This window comes from Rattus norvegicus, chromosome 15 (genome assembly GCF_036323735.1).
Source record: "Rattus norvegicus strain BN/NHsdMcwi chromosome 15, GRCr8, whole genome shotgun sequence".
NCBI lineage: Eukaryota > Metazoa > Chordata > Mammalia > Rodentia > Muridae > Rattus > Rattus norvegicus.
In genome coordinates, this window is record NC_086033.1 from 31547843 (window position 1) to 31568204 (window position 20362).

The following is a 20362-nucleotide window of genomic DNA, read 5'->3' on the forward strand; positions in this document are numbered from 1 at the left end:
TTAAATAAAATACTCTATGCATGATTGAAAACTCTATCCTGAAACTTAATAAGAATAAATTCTCTACAACTACCTTGAAAAGACATAGGTTAGGTTTCTGGTTCTGGCCCTCTGGTCAGGAACTAGGACCACAGAAAGTCCAGATGAGAAGAGTCTCTCAGAGTAAAAATAGTGATCATGGTATAAGAAGGAAGGTTAGAAACAAGGAAAAGACATGAATGAAAGCATTAAATGTACTGTATGTATGTATGTATGTATGTATGTATGTATGTATGTATGTATGTATGTATGTATGTATGTGTCTATCTATCTATCTATCTATCTATCTATCTATCTATCTATCTATCTTTTTTTTTTTTGGAGCTGGGGACCGAACCCAGGGCCTTGCGGTTGCTAGGCAAGCGCTCTACCACTGAGCTAAATCCCCAACCCCTATCTATCTATCTCATCTTGGTCTCTTTTCTTTCTTTCATTTTTCATTGAGAACTTGCTGGTTAGCAAGGCTGGCCTCAGACTAACTGATCCCCAAGATTCTATTCTAGCTAGGGTAACACCTCTCCTGTAAGCCCTGAATCTGGGGGCTCTGCACAAGGCATCAGGGACTCCTATCTCAGAGAAACACAGACAGTGACTCCAGAAAAATTGGGAAGTGATGGTGTTCTCCTGAAAGTGTCATCCACTGGTAACGTGATCCAGTGTTTGAAACCCAGGGTTTACGTTCAGTGGTTTGCCTGCCAGCAGTCTTTCTAATGGCTCCAAAATTCCAAGTCCACTGGGGAAGCCATTATGTCTTACAGGGTGACATGTGAGTTTTTCTCATTCTAGAGGAAATAAAGAAGTGGGAACGGGTACGAGAAAATGGAAACCCTAGCAGTCCTGAGTGACTGGTACTGTCAGCTTGGTCTCTGCCTTTCAGAGGATAATAAAAACTTGCAAAGGTTCTCCATTGTCTATTGCTTCCAGGGCAATGGTGGGATTTGTTGAATTTTTTTATGTCTAAGGAGACAAACACCAGAGTAACAAAGAGAAGGAAGGAAGCAAAATTACGCTATAGCCGATTGCAGTCTGATTGATGCTTGGTAAATTTCATCTGAGCAAAAAGTACTGTGTTTCATTTTCTCCTTAAACCATTTCCACTTGAAATTCAGAATTATCTTCAGTGTTAAGAGTCAAATGTTTGAGGCTGAGCCTTTGGGAGTCTTGAGGGAAAGGAGATTGGAGAAATAAATCTTTACTATCTGTTGGGACACCGACCACACTTCCCGGTGATCTTGTACTTTCTTCTCTGGTTCCTACCTGCAGTGATGGAAGTCAATATATGTGCAGAAAGTGAGAGATTCAGTTCTGAAAGCTGCCTGTCACCCTCTCTTACTTTGCTTTAGCCCTGTCCTGGCATCTCATAGATGGAGACTTTGTGCTCACTTTCCTCTCCAAACGTTCAGCTCCTGTTACCTTCAAAAGCAAAGGGCATGCTGTGCACTTGGCCTCCTGTCTCATCAAGGGCAACTTTGCAGTTCCCTGAACTGCAGCCTCTACGGGCTGAGGTGCAGGCTGAGAAGCAACACACAGATGTTCAAGCCCAGGCCGAGGGCTAGTCCCAGGCTGGTTATCTGTAAAGCAAGATTGTAATGTGCTCCTGGGACACCCGACAGATGTTTTTTGGAGCTGGCATAAAGCTCTTTGTGGAGCCCCGTAAGTTGATTGTTTTCCCTATATTTCTATGGATAATTTGAATCCTGGGATCAGAGCTACCACCCATCTTATGTTACAAATTATAACTAGTAGATTCACTTACTTATATTTCAGAGTTAGAGTGGGGCAGACGGAAGTAGGCCAGGGTGATGGTGCTGAATTTCTAACATGCTTCTGTAACAATTTTTACTGTTAAATGTATAGGTATTAAAACTCTAGACCTCATTTATTTCTTAAATCTACAGATCAACCTAGAAAATACAAAGAAATCTTTTTTTTAAATTACATCAGTAAATGTATCACTTAAGAGGAAAGGAGGCAGTCACAAGGGGTGCTTGGACTCAGACTCCCTAGGAAATTGTTGGCTTCCTTGTACACACCTTTGGCTGAGCTAACTGGCCTGCATGCCTCCTTACAGAGCACAAATACCTACAGCTCAGAAGGCTTCAGAAACAGGCGGATAGCCGAGTCAGAATAACCAGGCAGAACAAATTTCGGGCCTTAAGTGCAATGCTATACAGGCAAAGAGCCTTGAAATTCTCAGTGGCATTTATTATAGATGTCACAATTCTTAGAGAACCAGTAGGATGCCCTGTGTGGTTCTACAATGGATAATATCTAAGTTTGCAAGTCATAAAGCGCATTCAGAAAGGATGCTGTCTTCTCTGTGTGTTGTTTCCCAGCAGGTAATTTTAGCATTATAGGAGTGCACGTAAGAGGAGAATGTCGGAAAACCAAGTGGTATTGTCCAAGCAAATATACCTGGAAAAGTGTGGAAATATAGTTATATATATGGAATAACAAGAGACTATTCTCAAAAGATGAACATTGAAATTTTTCACTTAAATCTTATTTTCAAATATTTGTTTAAATCGAATACAGAATAGTCTAAGCTCCATATGACAACTATGATGTACATTCTACTTCTTCAAAAAGGGAGGTCCAGCTTAAGCCAGACATCTGTTTTCTTTAGTTGCCATGACAACCAGATGCCAATGAATTGATCGAGTAAACTTTTCTTTCAATTGTTTTAAACATATGGATCTTAGAGAGAGAGACTAAGAAAACCTTTTACTAAATCAATGCACTACGTTCAATTAGGAGATCTAACTAATACACTGAAGGCTCAGAATGTACATGGGTGAACCTCTTCAAACATCCATCTTGCCAGTTATATTATAATATTCGTATTATTCAGATATGATCTCCCTAATCAAAAAAATGATTATTGATGATAGTTTCTTAATGAGTTTAGATTTTAAAATCCACACTAGCAGCCGGGCCCAGAAGCACACACCATATACTATTGGCACTCAGGAAGCTGAGGCAGGAGGATTGAGAATGTAAAGTTAGCTTTAACTACTTAGTGAGACCCTGTCTCCACCAAAATCCAAGTGAACCTTCAGTGTCCAACTTACTCGGATTGGATCATACTCTTGAATAGCTGATAAGGTAGGGTTTTGCGTTTGCTTTGGTTAGTTTGGTGGGTTTGTTTTAACAAATTTCTAACTCCTAAATCTCTTGAAAAATCAACCACAGTACATCGCAGGCCACAAACAGGATAATGAACAGGAGATACCAGGCTCTGAAATGAGAGGCAAGGAATGAAGACTTGTGGTTTCCAGCCGTTAATGCTGGGGTTATCAGTTTCGCTGTCAGCAGCTTCAGTGTGTTAGAAAACTAAAAAGCAAAGGTTTTCTCAGGAGGGTTGGGCACAGATAATTCTGAGAAACCCTTTGAAAAAAAAAAAAAAGAAAGAAAAGAAAGCCAATCTCGTCTAGAGCCAAAGCCAAAATAGTCAGAATCTTAGGAATTAGTCTTCTGCCCTGAGTGCCAGAACAGATTCCAATCTTTCATTTGAGCTTCTTGGTGGAGAAAAAGGCAATGGAGAATCATCATGTACTCACGAGGAAGCCTTCTCTGAACAGCTTGTTCTCTTAGGATATCCCTGATCTGCCCTGATCTGCCCTGATCCAGTTCTTCTGTAGAGAACTGCAGGCGCCTTCTCATAAAGAGTCACTCCTCTCAACCAATCTGGCCAAATGACTTGGTTAGTTTCACTAACACAGACCCCATCACTAAGACCCAAACCCAAATGCTGGATTGAACATTTAAAAGGTCAATCTGTTTCTACTTGCACATGCATTACCAAGCTTTTCTGTTAAGGGAGACCTGCTGCCTTGATCATAGCCTATAAGAGATAAAAAGACATTGTAATTCCACATAGTTTTCATTTGACACCAACAACTCCAACTGTTTTTTTTTTTTTTTTTAGTAAATACTAAGGTCTGTCTGTGGTCACAAGAAAAGTTACTGTAGAAAGTCTGAAATGAAACACAAAATTTTACACAGTTCAGGAACTTCGATCAGTCAGTTGTCTTTTCAAAGCATCAAGATTTCCAGTTTTAAAAAAAAATGGGAAGAAAGTGAATTCCTGGATTAGTGGAAGGTTGTATTCGAAGCAAGGTATGAAAGAGAAGAGGCAGTTAGAGGCTCCAATTCTGGGACCAGCATTCATTTGATAGCCCCTTTTAGAAAAAAAAAACAGGAAATGGGCTTAGCTGGTTTTAATCTCCAAGTACTTTCTGAGAACGGTAGTTGTTCTACTCTGATGGTGTGTGCCTGTAATCCTAGCACTCAGGATATGAAGACAGAAGAATCACGTGTTCAAGGTCATCCTTGTCTATATAGCAAGTTCAAAGCCAGAATGCATGAGACCCTGTCTCAAAAGAAATGACTCGGGGCTGGGGATTTAGCTCAGTGGTAGAGCGCTTACCTAGGAAGCGCAAGGCCCTGGGTTCGGTCCCCAGCTCCGAAAAAAAGAACCCAAAAAAAAAAAAAAAAAAAAGAAATGACTCAAAGAAGATAGCAAAAATCTGTAAGCCCAGCACTTAGGAGACTGAGGCAAAAGGGTTGAGAGTTTGAATATAAAGGCTGGAGAGATGGCTCAGCAGTTAAGAGCACTGACTGCTCTTCCGAGGGGTCCCAGCAACCACTCGGTGGCTTACAACCATCAATAATGGGATTCGATTCCCGCTTCTGGTGCATTTTAAGACAGCAACAGTGTACTTATATACATAAAATCGATAATTCCTTTTCAAAAAAGAGTTTGAACACAACCTGGAATACATATAAAGATTATCTCAAATATAAACAAAAATTACTCAAATCAAATTGTAGTCCGGCCCTTAGAAAAGAGCGAGGTCCACCCTAACGGAGATAAATCTACCATTTACTTTCAGTGGGATCTCCTCTAGTCTACAAAACAGGAAAAACACCCTATAATAATTCCAACATCGCCATCTTCCAGTTTGAATTGGTTATGCAGACCTGTTTAGAAGTTTGTGCTCTTAATGGACAATAATGTAAAATAGGTACACATTGAAGCCAAAGGACAAAATTGAGTGTTATCCTCAGAAATACTATCTGCCTCAGATGAGACACAGTCCCTCCTTGACTTGGCATTCACCAACGAGACTAACTGGCTGGTCAGCAGGGCCTGGGGAGCTCCTGTCTCGGAAGATACCTTTCCAATGCTGAGATTACAAACATATGCCACCATATGCACAGCATTTTTATGTGGGTTTGGGAAATCAAACTCAGTTCCTCATGCTCACGGAGCAAGCATTTTCCCAGGTGAGCTACCCTCCCCCCCACTCCAGCCTCTTGAGGGTCTTTGTTTCTGGTTTTGATTTAGTTTGGTTTGGTTTGGTTTGAGACAGGGTATCATGTAGGTGAGGCTGGGCTGGAACTCAACCTGGGCTGGATAACCTAGAACCCCTCATCCTCCTGCCTCTACCTCCCTACTGGAACATGTGTTATATAGAACTATGATGGGTTTATGCGGTATCAGGGATCACACCCAGAGCCGGTACTCGATCCTCAATTCTAGAAACTTCTCTGTAGTTGTTATATCCCATATTTCAGCCCCTTATTAAAAGTCAAAGTAACTGCCCCTTCTTTCTTCTTCCCACTTTGTCCACACTTCCACGAAATGCGATCAAGGGTACAATACTACTAACAAGATACAGAATGTTCTAGATTCTAGCCAATGCCTGTTTAATTCTCATTGGGCTACAAACTATCATCTCAGTTGACTATATTTTCAGAAAAACAGCCTCCTGCCAAACCATCTGTCTTCATTATGAAAAATGGAACAAATGTTGCTTGTCTGGTGAAGGATTTCTACCCCAAAGATGTGAATATAAGTCTCAGATCGTCCAAGAAGATAGCGGAATTCGACCCTGCTATAGCCATCTCCCCCAGCGGGAAGTACAGTGCTGTCAAGCTTGGTCAGTATGGAGATTCAAATTCAGTGACATGTTCAGTTCAGCACAACAGTGAAACTGTGCACTCAACTGACTTTGAACAATATGCAGATTCTGTCGGTAAGTATCTAGCTTAAAGAAATAAAGCTAAGAGGAGAAAGCTAGAGGAAAGAGAAGCAAGTGGTGTGAACTCAGGGTGGATTACTTTTGATTTAGCATTGTGCTAGTAAATAGTAGTAGTAGTAGTAGTAGTAGTAGTAGTAGTAGTAGTAGTAGTAATAATAATAATAATAATAATAATAATAATAATAATGTGCTCACCTCTGACTAAGAAGGAAATGTTTTGCATCTCTCCTCTTCTTTAATCCCCATCCCTCATCTTCACCAACCAAAATGTCTGGCACCAAGGGTGTCATTTAGTCCAACACAAAGCCCAAAATTCCACAAGAGTGGCTGTCGCATCATGGGATTAAAAATCCTTGTCCTGCCTACAAATTAGAGACCATCTTGATGCTGTACTGAGGATGCCAAAAAGGTCCCAAACTGAAGGAATCCTGTCCATATAAACAGCTGTATGAGCCTCTTGGTCCTCAGTTTACCGACCTAGAGTCTCCTCTTTGGCTTCTTGGTTGTTAACATCATCTTGACCACTGTTGTTTCTTCCAGATAATGTAAAACCAACAGAACCTGCAAAAAATGACACACAAACTTCAGAGCCTTGCCACAGCCCAAGAGGTTAGTTCAATTCAAGTGGTTGAAAGAAATTCTGTTGTTGTCACTTGGGACCTGAAAGCATCAAATTCAAAAGATAAAAGTGTGTGTGTGTGTGTGTGTGTGTGTGTGTGTGTGTGTGTGTCCGTGTGTGTGTCTGTGTGTCTGTGTATATGCCTGTGTGTGTGTCTGTGTACATGTGTGTATGTTTGTGTACCTGTACTTCTATGTGTATGTATGTGTGTATGTGTCTGTATGTGTGTATGTGTATGTACATGTGTGTATGTGTATTAACATGTGTGTACATGTGTCTGTATGCATGTGTGTACGTGTGTGTACATATGTGTGTGTTTGTGAGCACGAGTGCACATGCCCAGTTGGTTCCCTTGGCCTCCACCCCAGCAGAGCTTACCAGGCTATGAGCCAATGTTTCCCAGTCTGGCCTGTCTGGGTGGGCACAGGAGCCTGAGGGCTCTGAGTGCTGTCTGAGACCACACTGTGTGTGCAGGCCAAAAAGAACCATGGTGGTTTGGAGCAGACTGGTGACAGTTGTTGACACTGCAGAAAGAAATTTTGTCCCTCCTGACTCCACTGTCCATACTTTTATTCAGTCATGATTCATGCCAAGAAGGTAAACACGATGTCCCTCACAGTGCTGGGACTACGACTGCTGCTCGCCAAGACTGTTGCCATCAATTTTCTCTTGACTGCCAAGTTATTCTTTTAAGGTAAGAATTAGTCACTCCATATTCCCAGTTTCACCCTAATTATGCTACAAATTGTAAAGGAGGTTTAAAATGGTAATAAATAAGGCAAGTGTGGAGAAACACATCTATAATTCTAGCAGTTGAGAAGCTGAGGCAAGAGGATTAATGTGCATCCAAGACCAGCCTGGACTATATAACACCAAGCCAGCCAGGGCTACATAACAAGATATTATTTCAAAAGAGAAAGAAAGAAAGAGAGAGAGAGAGAGAGAGAGAGAGAGAGAGAGAGGGAAGGGAAGGAGGAAAGAAGGAAAAGAAAGGGAGGAAGGGAGGAAGGGAGGAAGGGAGGAAGGGAGGAAGGGAGGAAGGAAAGTAGAGAGACCTAGGCTTGCCTATAAAACTCCCATTCCTGAGGACTGGAGAGATAGCTCAGTGGCTAAAAGCAATGGCTACTCTTCCAGAGAACCAGAGTTCAATTCCCAACTCACAACCATTTGTAACTCAAGTTCCAGGGATCTAACAACCTCTTCCGGTCTCCAAAACCACTACAGACATACATGCAGTCTAAACACCCATAAACATAAATAAAATAAAAATACTCCCCTCTCTTATCTTATCTAATGTTCATCAATTCATGTTCAATGAATGAACCTACATTTTAAGGGTCAGATTGATCTATAAATATAGCCATTCATTCCTAAATGGGTATCTATCCCTGCCTGTTAACTTTGGTAGTAGTTCAGATGTCACAGCAGTACAAAGAATGTTACCCTAGGCATCAGAAGACCAAGTTTTAGTCCTGACCTTGTGACCAGTTCCTGGATACCTTGACTAGTTTGCTTATCCTCTCTGGGCTTGGGTTTAAGAATGACTACAAGAAAGCAAGCAGGTTCAATTACTATACCAACCAGCAGAACCCCTACCATGTTAGCAGTGATGTGTTCCACAATAGATTAATGATGTCTGTAATGGTACCGCACAGTAGGCACCGAACTTCACAAAATGATATCACTACTACAACTCTTTCTTGGTCTCAAGATCTGTGATTCTATAACAACTTTCCTTTACTTACAGGTGGGCTGGCATGATGAGACTGAAAGAAATCAAAAGCTTAGAAAGATGCTATATCCAAGGCTTCTAACTTCTCAGTGCTTCAAACTGACCCTTCACCACCACATTTACACAGCTAACAAAACTAGCTTTTCTGTGATGGCAACAAGCCTAGGTAATCCTCCAGTCTAGAAGAAAAACAAAAGTCCTTGGGAGTGGAGTGTGCCCTGGCTTTACACGCTGCTTTATAAAGGCACCGAAAACTATGAAAACAGATCCATTCTACTTTACCCCTATAACTGGTATACTTTGAAAATGGTGTTTCATCCCTCTCTATTTACCCAGAACTGGAAAGTGGGGACCAGTAAATCACCAGCTTCATTATCCAGGGGGAAAATGGTCTTGGGAGAGAGAACCCATACCTTTTTAGCTAAATGTGGAAAGCTGCTCATCCCTAGCCAGAGCTCCCCTCCTCCTCTCCTGAGGCAGGAGGTAGGGCCCACTCTCTGTGTTTGCTCCAACAGCCACATAGGAGAGTTTTCCTAGTAGCACTAGGGTGTGAACAATGTTAGCACTTTCTGTTTCTCCTGATACTTTACAAACAAAATCACGTTTGGCTTCCTCGATGCTCTCCAAGCAGACAATAAAGCTTCTAAAAACGCATCTAATTATTCTCCACTCTATTACCAGAGATGAAAGTAAAGTACGGAAAGGAAGGACCCTCTTTCTGTGAACTGACTTTGTGTGTACAAACAGGCTGAGCCCCAGGTACACTACAAAGAGTGCAGAATTAGTACCTGTGCCCAGCCTGCAAACAACTCATTGTACAAGTGTTTTGGAAGCAGAAATAGGAATGTGGCCTCCCTCTTTCCCTGTAAAAACTACTTTCATTGTCTTTGCCTGCCGGTCTGTGCCCAGGCTTTTGACATCACTGGGCACAGACCCTTTCGCCTCAGTCTTTGATGCTGATGCCCTTCTGCCTTTCTTCTCAGGCCTGCCCCTCTTGCGTTTATTAAGTCGCTCATCTCTGGCCTCACTCACTGTGAAGTCTACCAAGAGAGGAAGAAGCTCAGTTCTGTGAGCTATTAGTCTCCTGGAAGCCAGGCTGAGCATGTCAGTCACACAAAAGCAGTTTCCAGTGCTTTAGGCTTTCTACTCCATCTAGGGAAGCGGGCCCTGGCTTCCTGCTGCTATTACAACAGCAACACCTTCAGTGTGGTGTTCAGCTCTGTTAATCCCAGCCCAGCAAGGCCACAGCTTTATTGACATACCCACTAAGGGTAACAGGCCCTGACAACTCAATACCGTGGTCCCCTCAGTTCCTATGAGAAGCATAAAGTGGGAGGGGGGTTCGAGGTGTGATGTGTGAAAGAGCGATTATCACTGCCAATTTCCTAGCTACCGTCAACCACAGTTTCCAAACCAAGGGAATAGTGATGCTGTGAGTCACTGGGTTCAGGCAAATCCAGATGGATAAGCAGGGTCTGCCCAGGGAAGAGCAACCACAGCACTGCACCCTTCGCCTGCTGTGTATGTAGAATGCCTCGTACCAAAGCACTCGCTTCTGCTGCCTTGCTGTGACATCAGAATGCTGTTCTGAAGTTGTTAGAAAAGATCAGACGCTCCTTTCCCACGCAGAACAGAAACATTTGCCCAGCCTGCCCTCCCCGCACCTGAAAAAGAAAATGTTTGCACTTGGTCAAAAACCATTTGGTGAGGCAGAGATGTGACTGGAAATGGAAGCAAGGTCTCAAGACTGACAGCCCAAAGGTACTGTCCCAGGGGCTCACTGTATCACCAAAATGAGGACGACGCGTCGATCTAAATGTCACTACACTGAGCTTCGGAACTGCCTCTTGTCAGCTACAAATGAGACAACTCTGACCCGCCATGCCTGGAAAAATAAAACCCTAGCATATCACAGGACTATGAATTTCTCCCACCAAAATGAGCCTCCAAAAACTTCAAATTAATATCTTAGTTAGTATATGAGTAATGAGTTTAATGGTTAGATTTCCCTACTGGTATGTCCGTTCCCACTCCCTCCCCTTGGCCCCCTCCATCCCTGAAATTGTTCTTCAGGTGTGTCTGTCTGTGTGCGTGCATGCGTGTGTGTGTGTGTGTGTGTGTGTGTGTGTGTGTGTGTGTGTGTGTGTGTGTGTGTAGACTGAAGGCAGGATCTGTGAACCACATCCTGTGGCTTCCTCACCTCACCCTCTGTTGCTCCACAGCGAGGCTACTTTTCGCTTACTGTGTCTGAGGTGCACACAAACTCCCACGCAAATTCATTTTCACAACGCCTCCTAGCATGTAGCTGCCCCAGAGTGCTAGAAGTATGGCATGCATTCCTAGCTGTCACGAACCAGATGTGAGATGGACGGACTATTTCTCACATCGGAGCCCCTCCATCCCCGGGTCTGTGTCTAATGACTCCGAGGCACTATCTGCGGTGAAGATGTTAACAGAAGTAGAGAAAGGTGAGCCCAAGTCTGAGGCTGAAGTGCACCTGTTTCAACATCACGTGGCCAATTTCTCCCAGAGAAAATGCTCTTCCCTTAGAACACCACTGAGCTCCACACTCTGCACCTTAGAAAATGGTGTTCTTGGTTCTTAGACAGTTGGTCAGACATGTTCTTCCACAAGATGATCTTCAGGGAGAAATGCACCTGCACCTGCACCATTCTGATACCCTCACAGCACAGACTCGAGGACACAGAGATGGTATTTCCAAAAGCTGTAGCTCTCCATAGCCAGCCACAAGTGACTCAGCCGACAAAAGCCCAGCAAACCTAGAGTGAGAGATGCTGTGTTCCCTGGAAGTCAGAGTCTTCCCTGGCTGTGGCCAGGCCTTTTACTCCTGGTCACTTGGGAGCACCACTAAAGATGCCTAACGATCTGGCATGTGACTTTCTGTGGCAGGGGGACCACTCTTAAACTGTGCTCCTGGGGTTTGGGTGCAGGCTCCCTGGGCACCTGCATCACAGTGAGACCCTAAGGCACAGTAATACGTAGCGCTGTCTTCAAGCCTCACTGGAGCAATCACCAGGTGGAAGGTTCCGTCAGCCTTGCTGTGCTTCACAGAAAATCGACCTTGAACAAAATCTGCATCATGGGACCTGGAGTTATCCCTATAAAGGATGAACTGGAAGGACCCGTCTGGCCTTTTGCGATACCAAAATAAATCAGGATTTGGAGAACTCCCATCAAAAGTGCAGAGCAACGTTACTTTGCTGCCGCTCACCACTGCCTGGTCAAGGGAGCTCTGGGTCAACGTGACGCACAACGCATTCTTATCTGTGGAGAGGAAATGAGACAAGAGTAGCGTCTGCATCCCAGACACTGACCAGCTCAGAGGAACTCAACAGAGGGTAGGAATGGACGTCGCAGGCAGAAAATGACTGAACCCTAAGCGTGTAGAAAAAGAGAGCAAGCTTCCAAAGGTCAGAGAGAGGGAAGCAAGGTTCAGTTAGAGAAATAAGCCTCTTACAGGCAAACAAAAGGCTAAGGGTCGTGGCAAGAATCATCCTTTCAGTCGGTGCAGAGACACAACGTGGAGGAGGGCTGCTGGGGTCTCTTTAACCATCATATGGCTTTATACAGGGAAGAGATAGGAGGGAAAGGAGGGGAGGCAGGCAGCCCCTCACATGATTGTCATGTGACTGGATTAACTGAAACTGTGGGGTAAATGCCTCTACCAAGGAACTGTTGTGGTTTGCAGAAATGCTGGTCTTCAAACCATCTAGAACTGATACTTCTGACAGTGAAAATGAATGACTTTTTAAAAAGTAAAGGTGGGGGGAGGGAAAGAGGGAGGCTAGGAAAGAGGGATTAGGGAAGGAAACTATGATTCCCGCAATGGTAGGCTTTGGATATCTAATGTATAAAGTAACTCAATCTCCATGCTTCTGTTCTCTGATCATAGACTAGAACCAGTTTATGGATGACACTTCAAGTAGCCCTGTCTCAGGGCACCTGACATTGTGTACTCACTTTGTAGAACTCGATAAATGGAATGAATGAATGAATGAATGAATGAATAAATAAATAAATAAATAAATAAATAAATAAATTGCATTCAATATGAAAAATAAATTAACTAGTCCCTCTGTTAATGGAACAGGCGGATGGAAAGGTGGTGAAACAAGACCCTAGAAGTCCTTGTTTTTGAAGCTTGAGGTGGGACTTGCTGATCCTGTCAGTGTGCACTACTACTACAGGGATTTCTGTCTCTTGGAACTCTCTACAGCCTACCCTTGGCTATAGCTATAAAGTTACTGCCCCGTCGAGAGCTTGCTGTTAGGTAAACTGCAATGCGTGAGCTACAAGCTTGCTGGGGTACTGTTATGAGACGCCTCATAGGCCTGGGGTGGCTGGAACCCCTGAGCCATCTCCTCTCACCTACTTGCCCCAACAATATGGCTCTCTATGTGAGTCATGATGCTGTATTTAGGAATCAGAAACACTAACGCACTACGGTCCCCACGAGTATCTGCGAAAGGTTCCTTTTCTCCCTTTTCCCTACACCTGCTTTATCAGTAAGACCTGTCCGTACCTCTAAGCATGAGTTTGTGTACGTCTCCAACCCAGCCACCCCCTCAAGCAAACATCTCCATCCTTACAGGGACCACTGCAGTTAGCCCTAACTGGTCGTTTTGCTCAAGACCATCCATTCTCTAGGTGTTTAGAATGCTAACTGCTCCTCTTGTCTGAGTCTCCAAGACCCTGCAAAGTTCTTCCTCTTGCCTCTCACCCAGTCTTAGGAGCACTGCTTGCTCTCTCAGTCTGCCTCAGCTGTAACAGCCTTTCTTGCCATCCATCCGTCTCGCTGTTCTAGCTATCAAAACTCTGACCTCGTTCTTCAGTGACCTCAGCTCAGCTCAGTGTCCCTGGCCGCTCTGATTTGTTACTTACTCATTGCTACCCTTGAGTACATCTCTGTTGAAAATTTCCCTCAGCCTGATGCCAGATTTGTAGTATAATAATAATAATAATAATAATAATAATAATAATAATAAACAATTAAAATAGATGTGCAGTAAAAGAATGCTGCTTTACTAAAGAGTTCACCAGTGGGACTCAGTGGTAGGGTGCTTGCCTAGCATACATGAGGCTGTGGGCTCCATCTCCAGGGGAAAAGGGGAAAAAAAGAGAGAGAGAAAAGAAAAAGGAAGAGTGACAAAAATACAAGAGAGCAGTCAATGGTTACCTCAAATGAGTGGTAGCTAAAGTTTTCCTAATGTCTGGAACACGCCATATTTGGGGCGTCACTGTGCATTTCTTAAAAAAGAAATATTCATTGTTTATTTGGAATTCAACTTTCACTTGAATTCCTGAATCATGTCTGGCAATCATGGCCATGGAGAGTTCTCAAAACAAATACCACCTGGGCCAGCAACCCAATGTGAGCTTCCACAAGGATGATGCCCTGGATGTTGAAGAGGAAAATTCAGAGCAGAGGGGCTGCCCACCTTCTCAGAGGCTACCACTTGGAAGAATCCTTGCACACACCCAGCTCCTGCTGACAGAAGTAATTTTCAGAGCTTCCAGGTCCCCCAGCTCACCCCTGAACAAAACCATTTTCTTGATGAATGGCTGGCTACTCCTCTTCCTATTGCCCAACTTCAGGGACATCTGACCACACACAAGAACACAGGCATGGACCTCACAGGCCATCACACAGGACACATGCAGCCAGGTCACATTGATGCTGAATGCTATGCCAGTGGTGTAAGTGACATCTCTCAGCTCCGGTGTCCTAGTTTTTCCTGAAAGGCATTCTTCAGAAAGGGCACTTCTGAGGAGGTCACACAGAAAGCCGGCTAGGCTTCTGCAGACAGTCTGCCAGGTCTATACCACCTCCAGCACCTACTTCTCAAACATAAGATTAATACAGCCCTAAGGGCATTGTTCTCAGAACTATTCAGAGAGAAGATATTAATTAAATATGAAAACATGGCTGCTAAATCTAGCTAAAGATTTGTCCTATCAATCAACAGTTTAAAAAAAGTCTAAAGACAATACCATTCACATTTTCAAAGATGTGTGTGGGTGTGTATGTGTGTGTGTGTGTGTGTGTGTGTGTGTGCTTGAACACACTCAAATGTGTTGTTCACAAATCACACCTTTTTCACGTTTCTTCAAAGATATGTGTGTGTGTGTGTGTGTGTTTCAACATACTAGCATGTGTTGTTCACAAACCACAACATACATGTGAGGCCAGAGAGCAGCTTGCAGGATTCTCTTGGCTCCTTCTACTTGTAGATCTGGGGATAGAACCCTAGCCATCAGGCTTGGTAGCAGGGGCCTTGACATGCTGAGTTATCTCACTAGCCCAAAACTTCTTATCTTTATGCTGTCAGTGATGTGAACACATGGTCATAGAGCACTGTGCTCCCCTGAGATTTGAGCCAACTATGTTCTTCCAAAATCCAAATAATCTGGCGAACATGGAAACCAGTCTTTATGCCCACTGTTCTTATGCCTTCTAAAGGTTGCAACTTGTATATGAAGGAGTGAGTCCAAAGCTCTGTCGAGGTCTTGTAGCCCACTGCTGACTTAATGCCCTCAAGAGCTCTAACCGTCTCCCTAGTGCATTGCTATCTGCAGCCTGAGCAGCTCTCAGGGTGCTGGAAGTCGTCAGGCACCATCAGCAACCTAAAAACCAGGACTGACTTTCATTAGCTTTAAACCACCACTCAAGAGGGGTAAACAAACCTCCTTCATCCTTCGGCCTGAGTCTTGATAACCGCTGTTACTAAAATAGAAAGAATGCAAGACCCAGAAGACAGAGAGAAGGGCTGCAAAAATGCTATCTTCTGGCTGTGACATGGCCATTGTAATCAGGAAGTGAACAGCTACAGTTGCCTGCACTGGGCCTGCCCAAGCCTGGACTTAGTCATGATGTTTAAGGAGGGAGCTCCTAGGGTCCTACCTCTACTGAACTATTGGATAATGGATCTGGGGAGGGTTGTCTTCATATGTGTACCCAGCAGTCATCCTACCAGACTCCATTGAATAGCTGCATACCCATAGTCACACAGATGGCCCTGGCTCTACTCAGTGGAGCAGCAAACTAAACACAAAGTTATAACCATAGGAAAGGGACCCATAAGGCAGAAGGGGGATGACTGGAGGAGGAGAAAGACAGAGAATGCAAGGTAAAGGAAATCAGAATGCATTATAGACATGTATGAAACTGTCAAAGAACAAGTGTAGTCAATAAAACAGGGGAGAGATTTTCTTCCTTCCAGAGTCCTTTGAGCCGGGTGACTTTGTTTTTTGACCTTGCAGCGCCCCCTGCTGCTCTAACTAGCCCATCTCCATAAACAAGTCATACTGGAGCTCAAAAGCAAAAAAATAGGTCAAAGTAGGAAAACACTCTCTTTCACAGCTGCTCTCAAAGCTGCTTTCTATCCCCATCCCCTGTCATCCCTGAGACTGACACCTGCTTCTGTATTGGTCCTGTGGGCCCATTCTTCAACAGTCACCAAAAGAAAACAGACTTCAAGGGTAAGAGATAGTACTCTAAGAGACTCAGAGAAGTGAATGTTTTGCCTACAAAATGCTTAATGCCACAGTCAAGAAGAGTTGAATTTTATCTTTGATGGATACAGGATACTAGCTATATTGTGGAATACTCAAATATATGTCTAAAAGGGAAGTCTCAGATGCATCTGAAATGTGTGGCTGTGGGCCAAGTGTCCAGTAAAGGGTTTTGACATCACTGTCTTCCTGTGGCACCTTCCATTTCAAGATGCCTGGGGACAAGCTGTCTGAGTGGATACCAAGAAGTACACCAAGGAAAGACAAGGACCAGCACATCTCTGGACAGAGACAATGTAAAGGCTCCTGCTTTGAGGGAAGACCTTGCAGACTTGGGCAAGAATAAGGATGAAGAACTCTACCATGATGTTTTCCTAGTGCCACCTAGAGCTAGGGGACATTCTACTATGTCACTGATGCTTCCTCCAGAGCAGCCTGTGGGAAGAATAGCCCTGGTCCAACCAAGTCAGCGATTCCTTATAATGGGGCTGTAACTGACTCCCGCAGGTCAGAATTCTCAGCCATCTGTGGGATCTGTCCCACAGTTGTTCTTCTGATCAGCAAGACCCATCGGGTTACATCTCAGTTATCAAGAGCTGACGATTGGTAATGGCTCCCTGGAGCACACTGGTAAGAAGCATTCTTGGGTTTCATCTATTCTTAGATGGAAAGAGAGCTCTTCTATTCACACTCTGGGGGACTGAGAGGAGAAGGCAGGACCACACTATCATGTATTTATCTTCTATGTATGAGACGTCCTTCCCTCTAATAAGTCCTGCAGAGAGACTAATCAGAGCCAACTCTCTGTTGGATCATCATTTTGGTAAAGGGCGAGTTTTTCCATCTCTGTCTTTTCCTTGGCTTCCCTGGGTATCCCATGGGCCATTTCCCTTGCTGTCAACTGTTATTGCCTAAGGCATTGGAAATAAATGAAGGACTTTTATTTCTCATTTGCCATGTCCTTCTTCACGGTGCCATACCCACTATTTAAGAGGGAGACTCATTCCCTGGGCCAACCAATAACTACTGTAGGGAGAGATAGCCCAGGAAAAGTCCTGCTCTCTTATGGCATGTGTAGGGAGAAGCAGAAGGCAGTATACTGTATTAGGACCCAAAAGTCCTAAATTCTTAATCCTAGCTATGATTCAAACCAACCTACAGGACCTTGAGTAAATTTGTCTTTACCTTCGCAGTGAGTAATTTGCACTTAGCGATCCCTTTCAGGTCCTCCAGAGTCCCACTGTATAGAACAATGGTGCTGACCCAAGACTTAAGAGTTTGTGTCACCGAGCACATGTTCCTTGAATTCTCCCACTGCCCAGCAAGAGGAGAAAGGAAAGCATGTTTCTCTATTGGAGGATAACAGAATGATGTCTTGGTTTAATGTGTGCAACTCGTCAGAGCCTGGAGGTCCACGTCCAGATGCCAACTTGAAATCCAGTTATTACTGCATCTGGAGAGAGAGGAGTGCTGGAAACAGCCTTTGGCAAAGCCATCAATTCGGAAGCAAAAAAAAAGCTGCCTGGTGTGATAAGATTTTTGAAATCTTATTTATCATCTTTGTCCTAAAATGAACTCTTCTCCCCCCTACTTCTCCTCCAAAAGAAGAAAGAAAGGCAGTCCCTTCTCGGGGTATCTCTTTCTAGTGAGGAAAGAGCAAAGTCAATGCCTTTGAACCTCGCTGACAGGGCGGGTTTTTGTAAAGGTGTTCACTCCTGTGGGTACCGAATTGATAGGAAATTGGCATTTTTTGGAGCCATGACTGGAAGACTCATGAAACTCAGCAAGTAATGTCTGACAGAAATATATTTTTTTGAAAATTGTTGGAGAGAAATGGAAGTGTTCCTTAAGGAATCGTAACAAAATATGGATATTTAACATAATTCAACTTTAAAAATACTTGCTAACAACCTACATCTTTCTCACGGATCATCCACACCGATTTCTAAGAAGCCATCGTTAATGTCCCAAGAGACAAAGGTTTTGGATGAACAGTCGTGGACTTCATCATGAGCCCAGGACATAGTTTAGCAGTAGCCCTGAGTGATGTGGCTTCAGAAAGAAAAAAATGTGCATCATATGGGTAACCTTCAATACCAGGTAATTAACAGTGTTCTTTCTGACTGGCTCTGGCATGTGTTTACTGACTTTGTAGGTAGAGTTATGTCCCCAGTTGCATGTTTTCCTAAGCTGAAGTCCACAGAGCGTCTGAAAAATGGTATTTCTAACGGTGAGCACCGAGTACCCAAGGGAGTACTCTGTGTCTTCATGTAGTGGAAAGGAAAGCTTGACCTCCCTCTGTACTTTATGACCCTCAGGGCTTTCCTTCTCTGTTCTGGGTCAGTGGGAAGGCACCAAGCGTTGCCTTCTTATCTATAGAACAAAATGGGCAAGAAACCGCCTAGTGGGTTTCCGGAAATAGACTCTCCAATCCTTGTAAAACCAGAGACAAAATCTGGAACATCCTGAAGTGCTTGGCTTGTCCCACTCGTGGCCTGCATCTTGGCCTGCACTTAGTAAAGAGAGATAGTCTCAAATGACATTCAAGATACTGCCTTCCACTCCTGATTAATCTCACACTGGCCTGGAGTGTGTGAGGCAAGTGTCCCTGCCCCACTCTAAGGATCGGGACCCAGCACTCCGTAAGCAGCACGAAGGAACTCTACTTTAGAAGGGAACTTAGTCGCTCTTCAGCCCACTGAGCCTCGCTCCGAGGAGCCTTGGCAGACCTCAGTGGGAGCACCCGGGCCTGGAGCCCTGGAGCACCGCGGCACAGCGAAATGCCCTCTCCAATGGGAGGAAGCTGGGAGGTCAGTTTGGAGTCTGGGATGCAAGGACAGACAGCGGGTTCTACTAAAAAGAGGAGATAAAACTACGTTTGCAACCGGAGGGCATGAAACTTAGGAAGAACGGTGTTTAAACCAAAGGTGTCGGTTTGTTGGCTGGGTTTGAATTATCTGGATTCCTTTTAGAAAATATACCTCTCCCTGAGGATTTGGTTCCAAAATTTCGACTTCAGACTTCTAAGAAGATCAAACACACGGGCAGATGGTAGGTTGGGAAACACCATTTCCCAGTATGCTAAGTAGAGACCTACTTTTCCTTTTCCTTTTTTTTTTTTTAACTTTGTGTTTGATTTTGTTTAGGAGATGAGGAGAATTAGATGAGCCAGGGGGTAAAAAAGGCACAGCATTTTTTTGAATAAATTAAACCCAGGAATGCAAACGAAAAACTCAACAGCTTAGAAAGTCCTTAATGATCGCCTAATGCTTTAATTTTGCAAATAAGGACAGTGAAACTCAGAGATGTAGTGAAGTTAGTTGCTCAAAGTCACACACAGATGAGACCAATATCAAGGTCCAGGGCAAAGCCAAGATGACCTGCCCGGAGCCAATGCAGGGAAACAGAGCAAGCCTCCTCACGGCCGCTACTTGTGAACATTTACACAAGCGTTAGCCAAAATAAAATGTCAGGTTCCAAAAAGAGTTAAGACCACTGTGTGCTGGTCAGGGGTGGGAGAGGCTATGGAAACATGGAGAATAACTGACCCAGGGCACCAACTGAACTTGCTAACAGAAGAAAGGAGCAGCTGTCTGCAGGAGCAATAAAAGCAAAAGCCTATGTGCAACACTAGTCTTGCCTTCAGATACTGACCAGAACTATCAAACACTGCCATTGACCCTGCAAAGCTGACTTGTTTCCCAGTGGAACTTAAGTCAGGTGAGAGCGCATGATGCAATGGCTTTGGACCATGGATGACATACATAGAATTAGCTTACAAAGCCTTCCAGCATCTAAAAGTAAAAATCTAATCTCTAGACTCTGTCTCCATCCCAGTACCCCAGAATACCTGAAAGAATGGTATCACTTATTCCTATTCTGAAACTCGCACAGTGGAGGAAACTTGTAGTCCTTGGGAGCTCTGCAAAGCTGTGCTCATTAAGTTGATGCCACAGGTTTTTGCAAAGCCCTTCAGCACAGTGCCCAGCAGGGCACTGGGTCTAAGCTGTCATTTGGGAAGGGAACGAAGCTCACAGTGAGTCTAGGTAAGTGTGAGACGAGCTAACTGTCTTTCTAAATGTGATTTGAGGGGTTTTTTTCTACTACAGAACTGATGGACATGTGGCTCCTTGCCCCATGTCTGCCAAAATTCAAGTCCTGTCAGGCTAAAAGAAAGTACCTGGAGTGGATAAAGCTTTGTCCAAATTCCCACAGAATCACTTAAACCATCCTTCTACCCCATAAAACTGTCTGGCAACTCTTCCTTGTTTTTAATGCAATTCTGCTTTCCAAGTAAAGAGATGGGTTTATAATTCTACAATCTTACATGGATTTCCAAACTTTTAGGTCTTTATTTTTAAAGAAGAGAACGTGCAATGCACCTGACTTGGA

At 43.9% G+C, this 20362-nt stretch overlaps 1 gene segment (V, D, J or C); it reads left to right on the forward strand.

Annotated features, from left to right (window-relative positions):
* Positions 1–450: 450 nt before the first annotated feature.
* Positions 451–9091, forward strand: Trdcl (T cell receptor delta constant like). The segment is given in 5 exon segments: positions 451–1692; positions 5802–6080; positions 6627–6695; positions 7283–7399; positions 8453–9091. Coding segments are annotated over 4 exon segments (528 nt in total).
* Positions 9092–20362: the final 11271 nt, after the last annotated feature.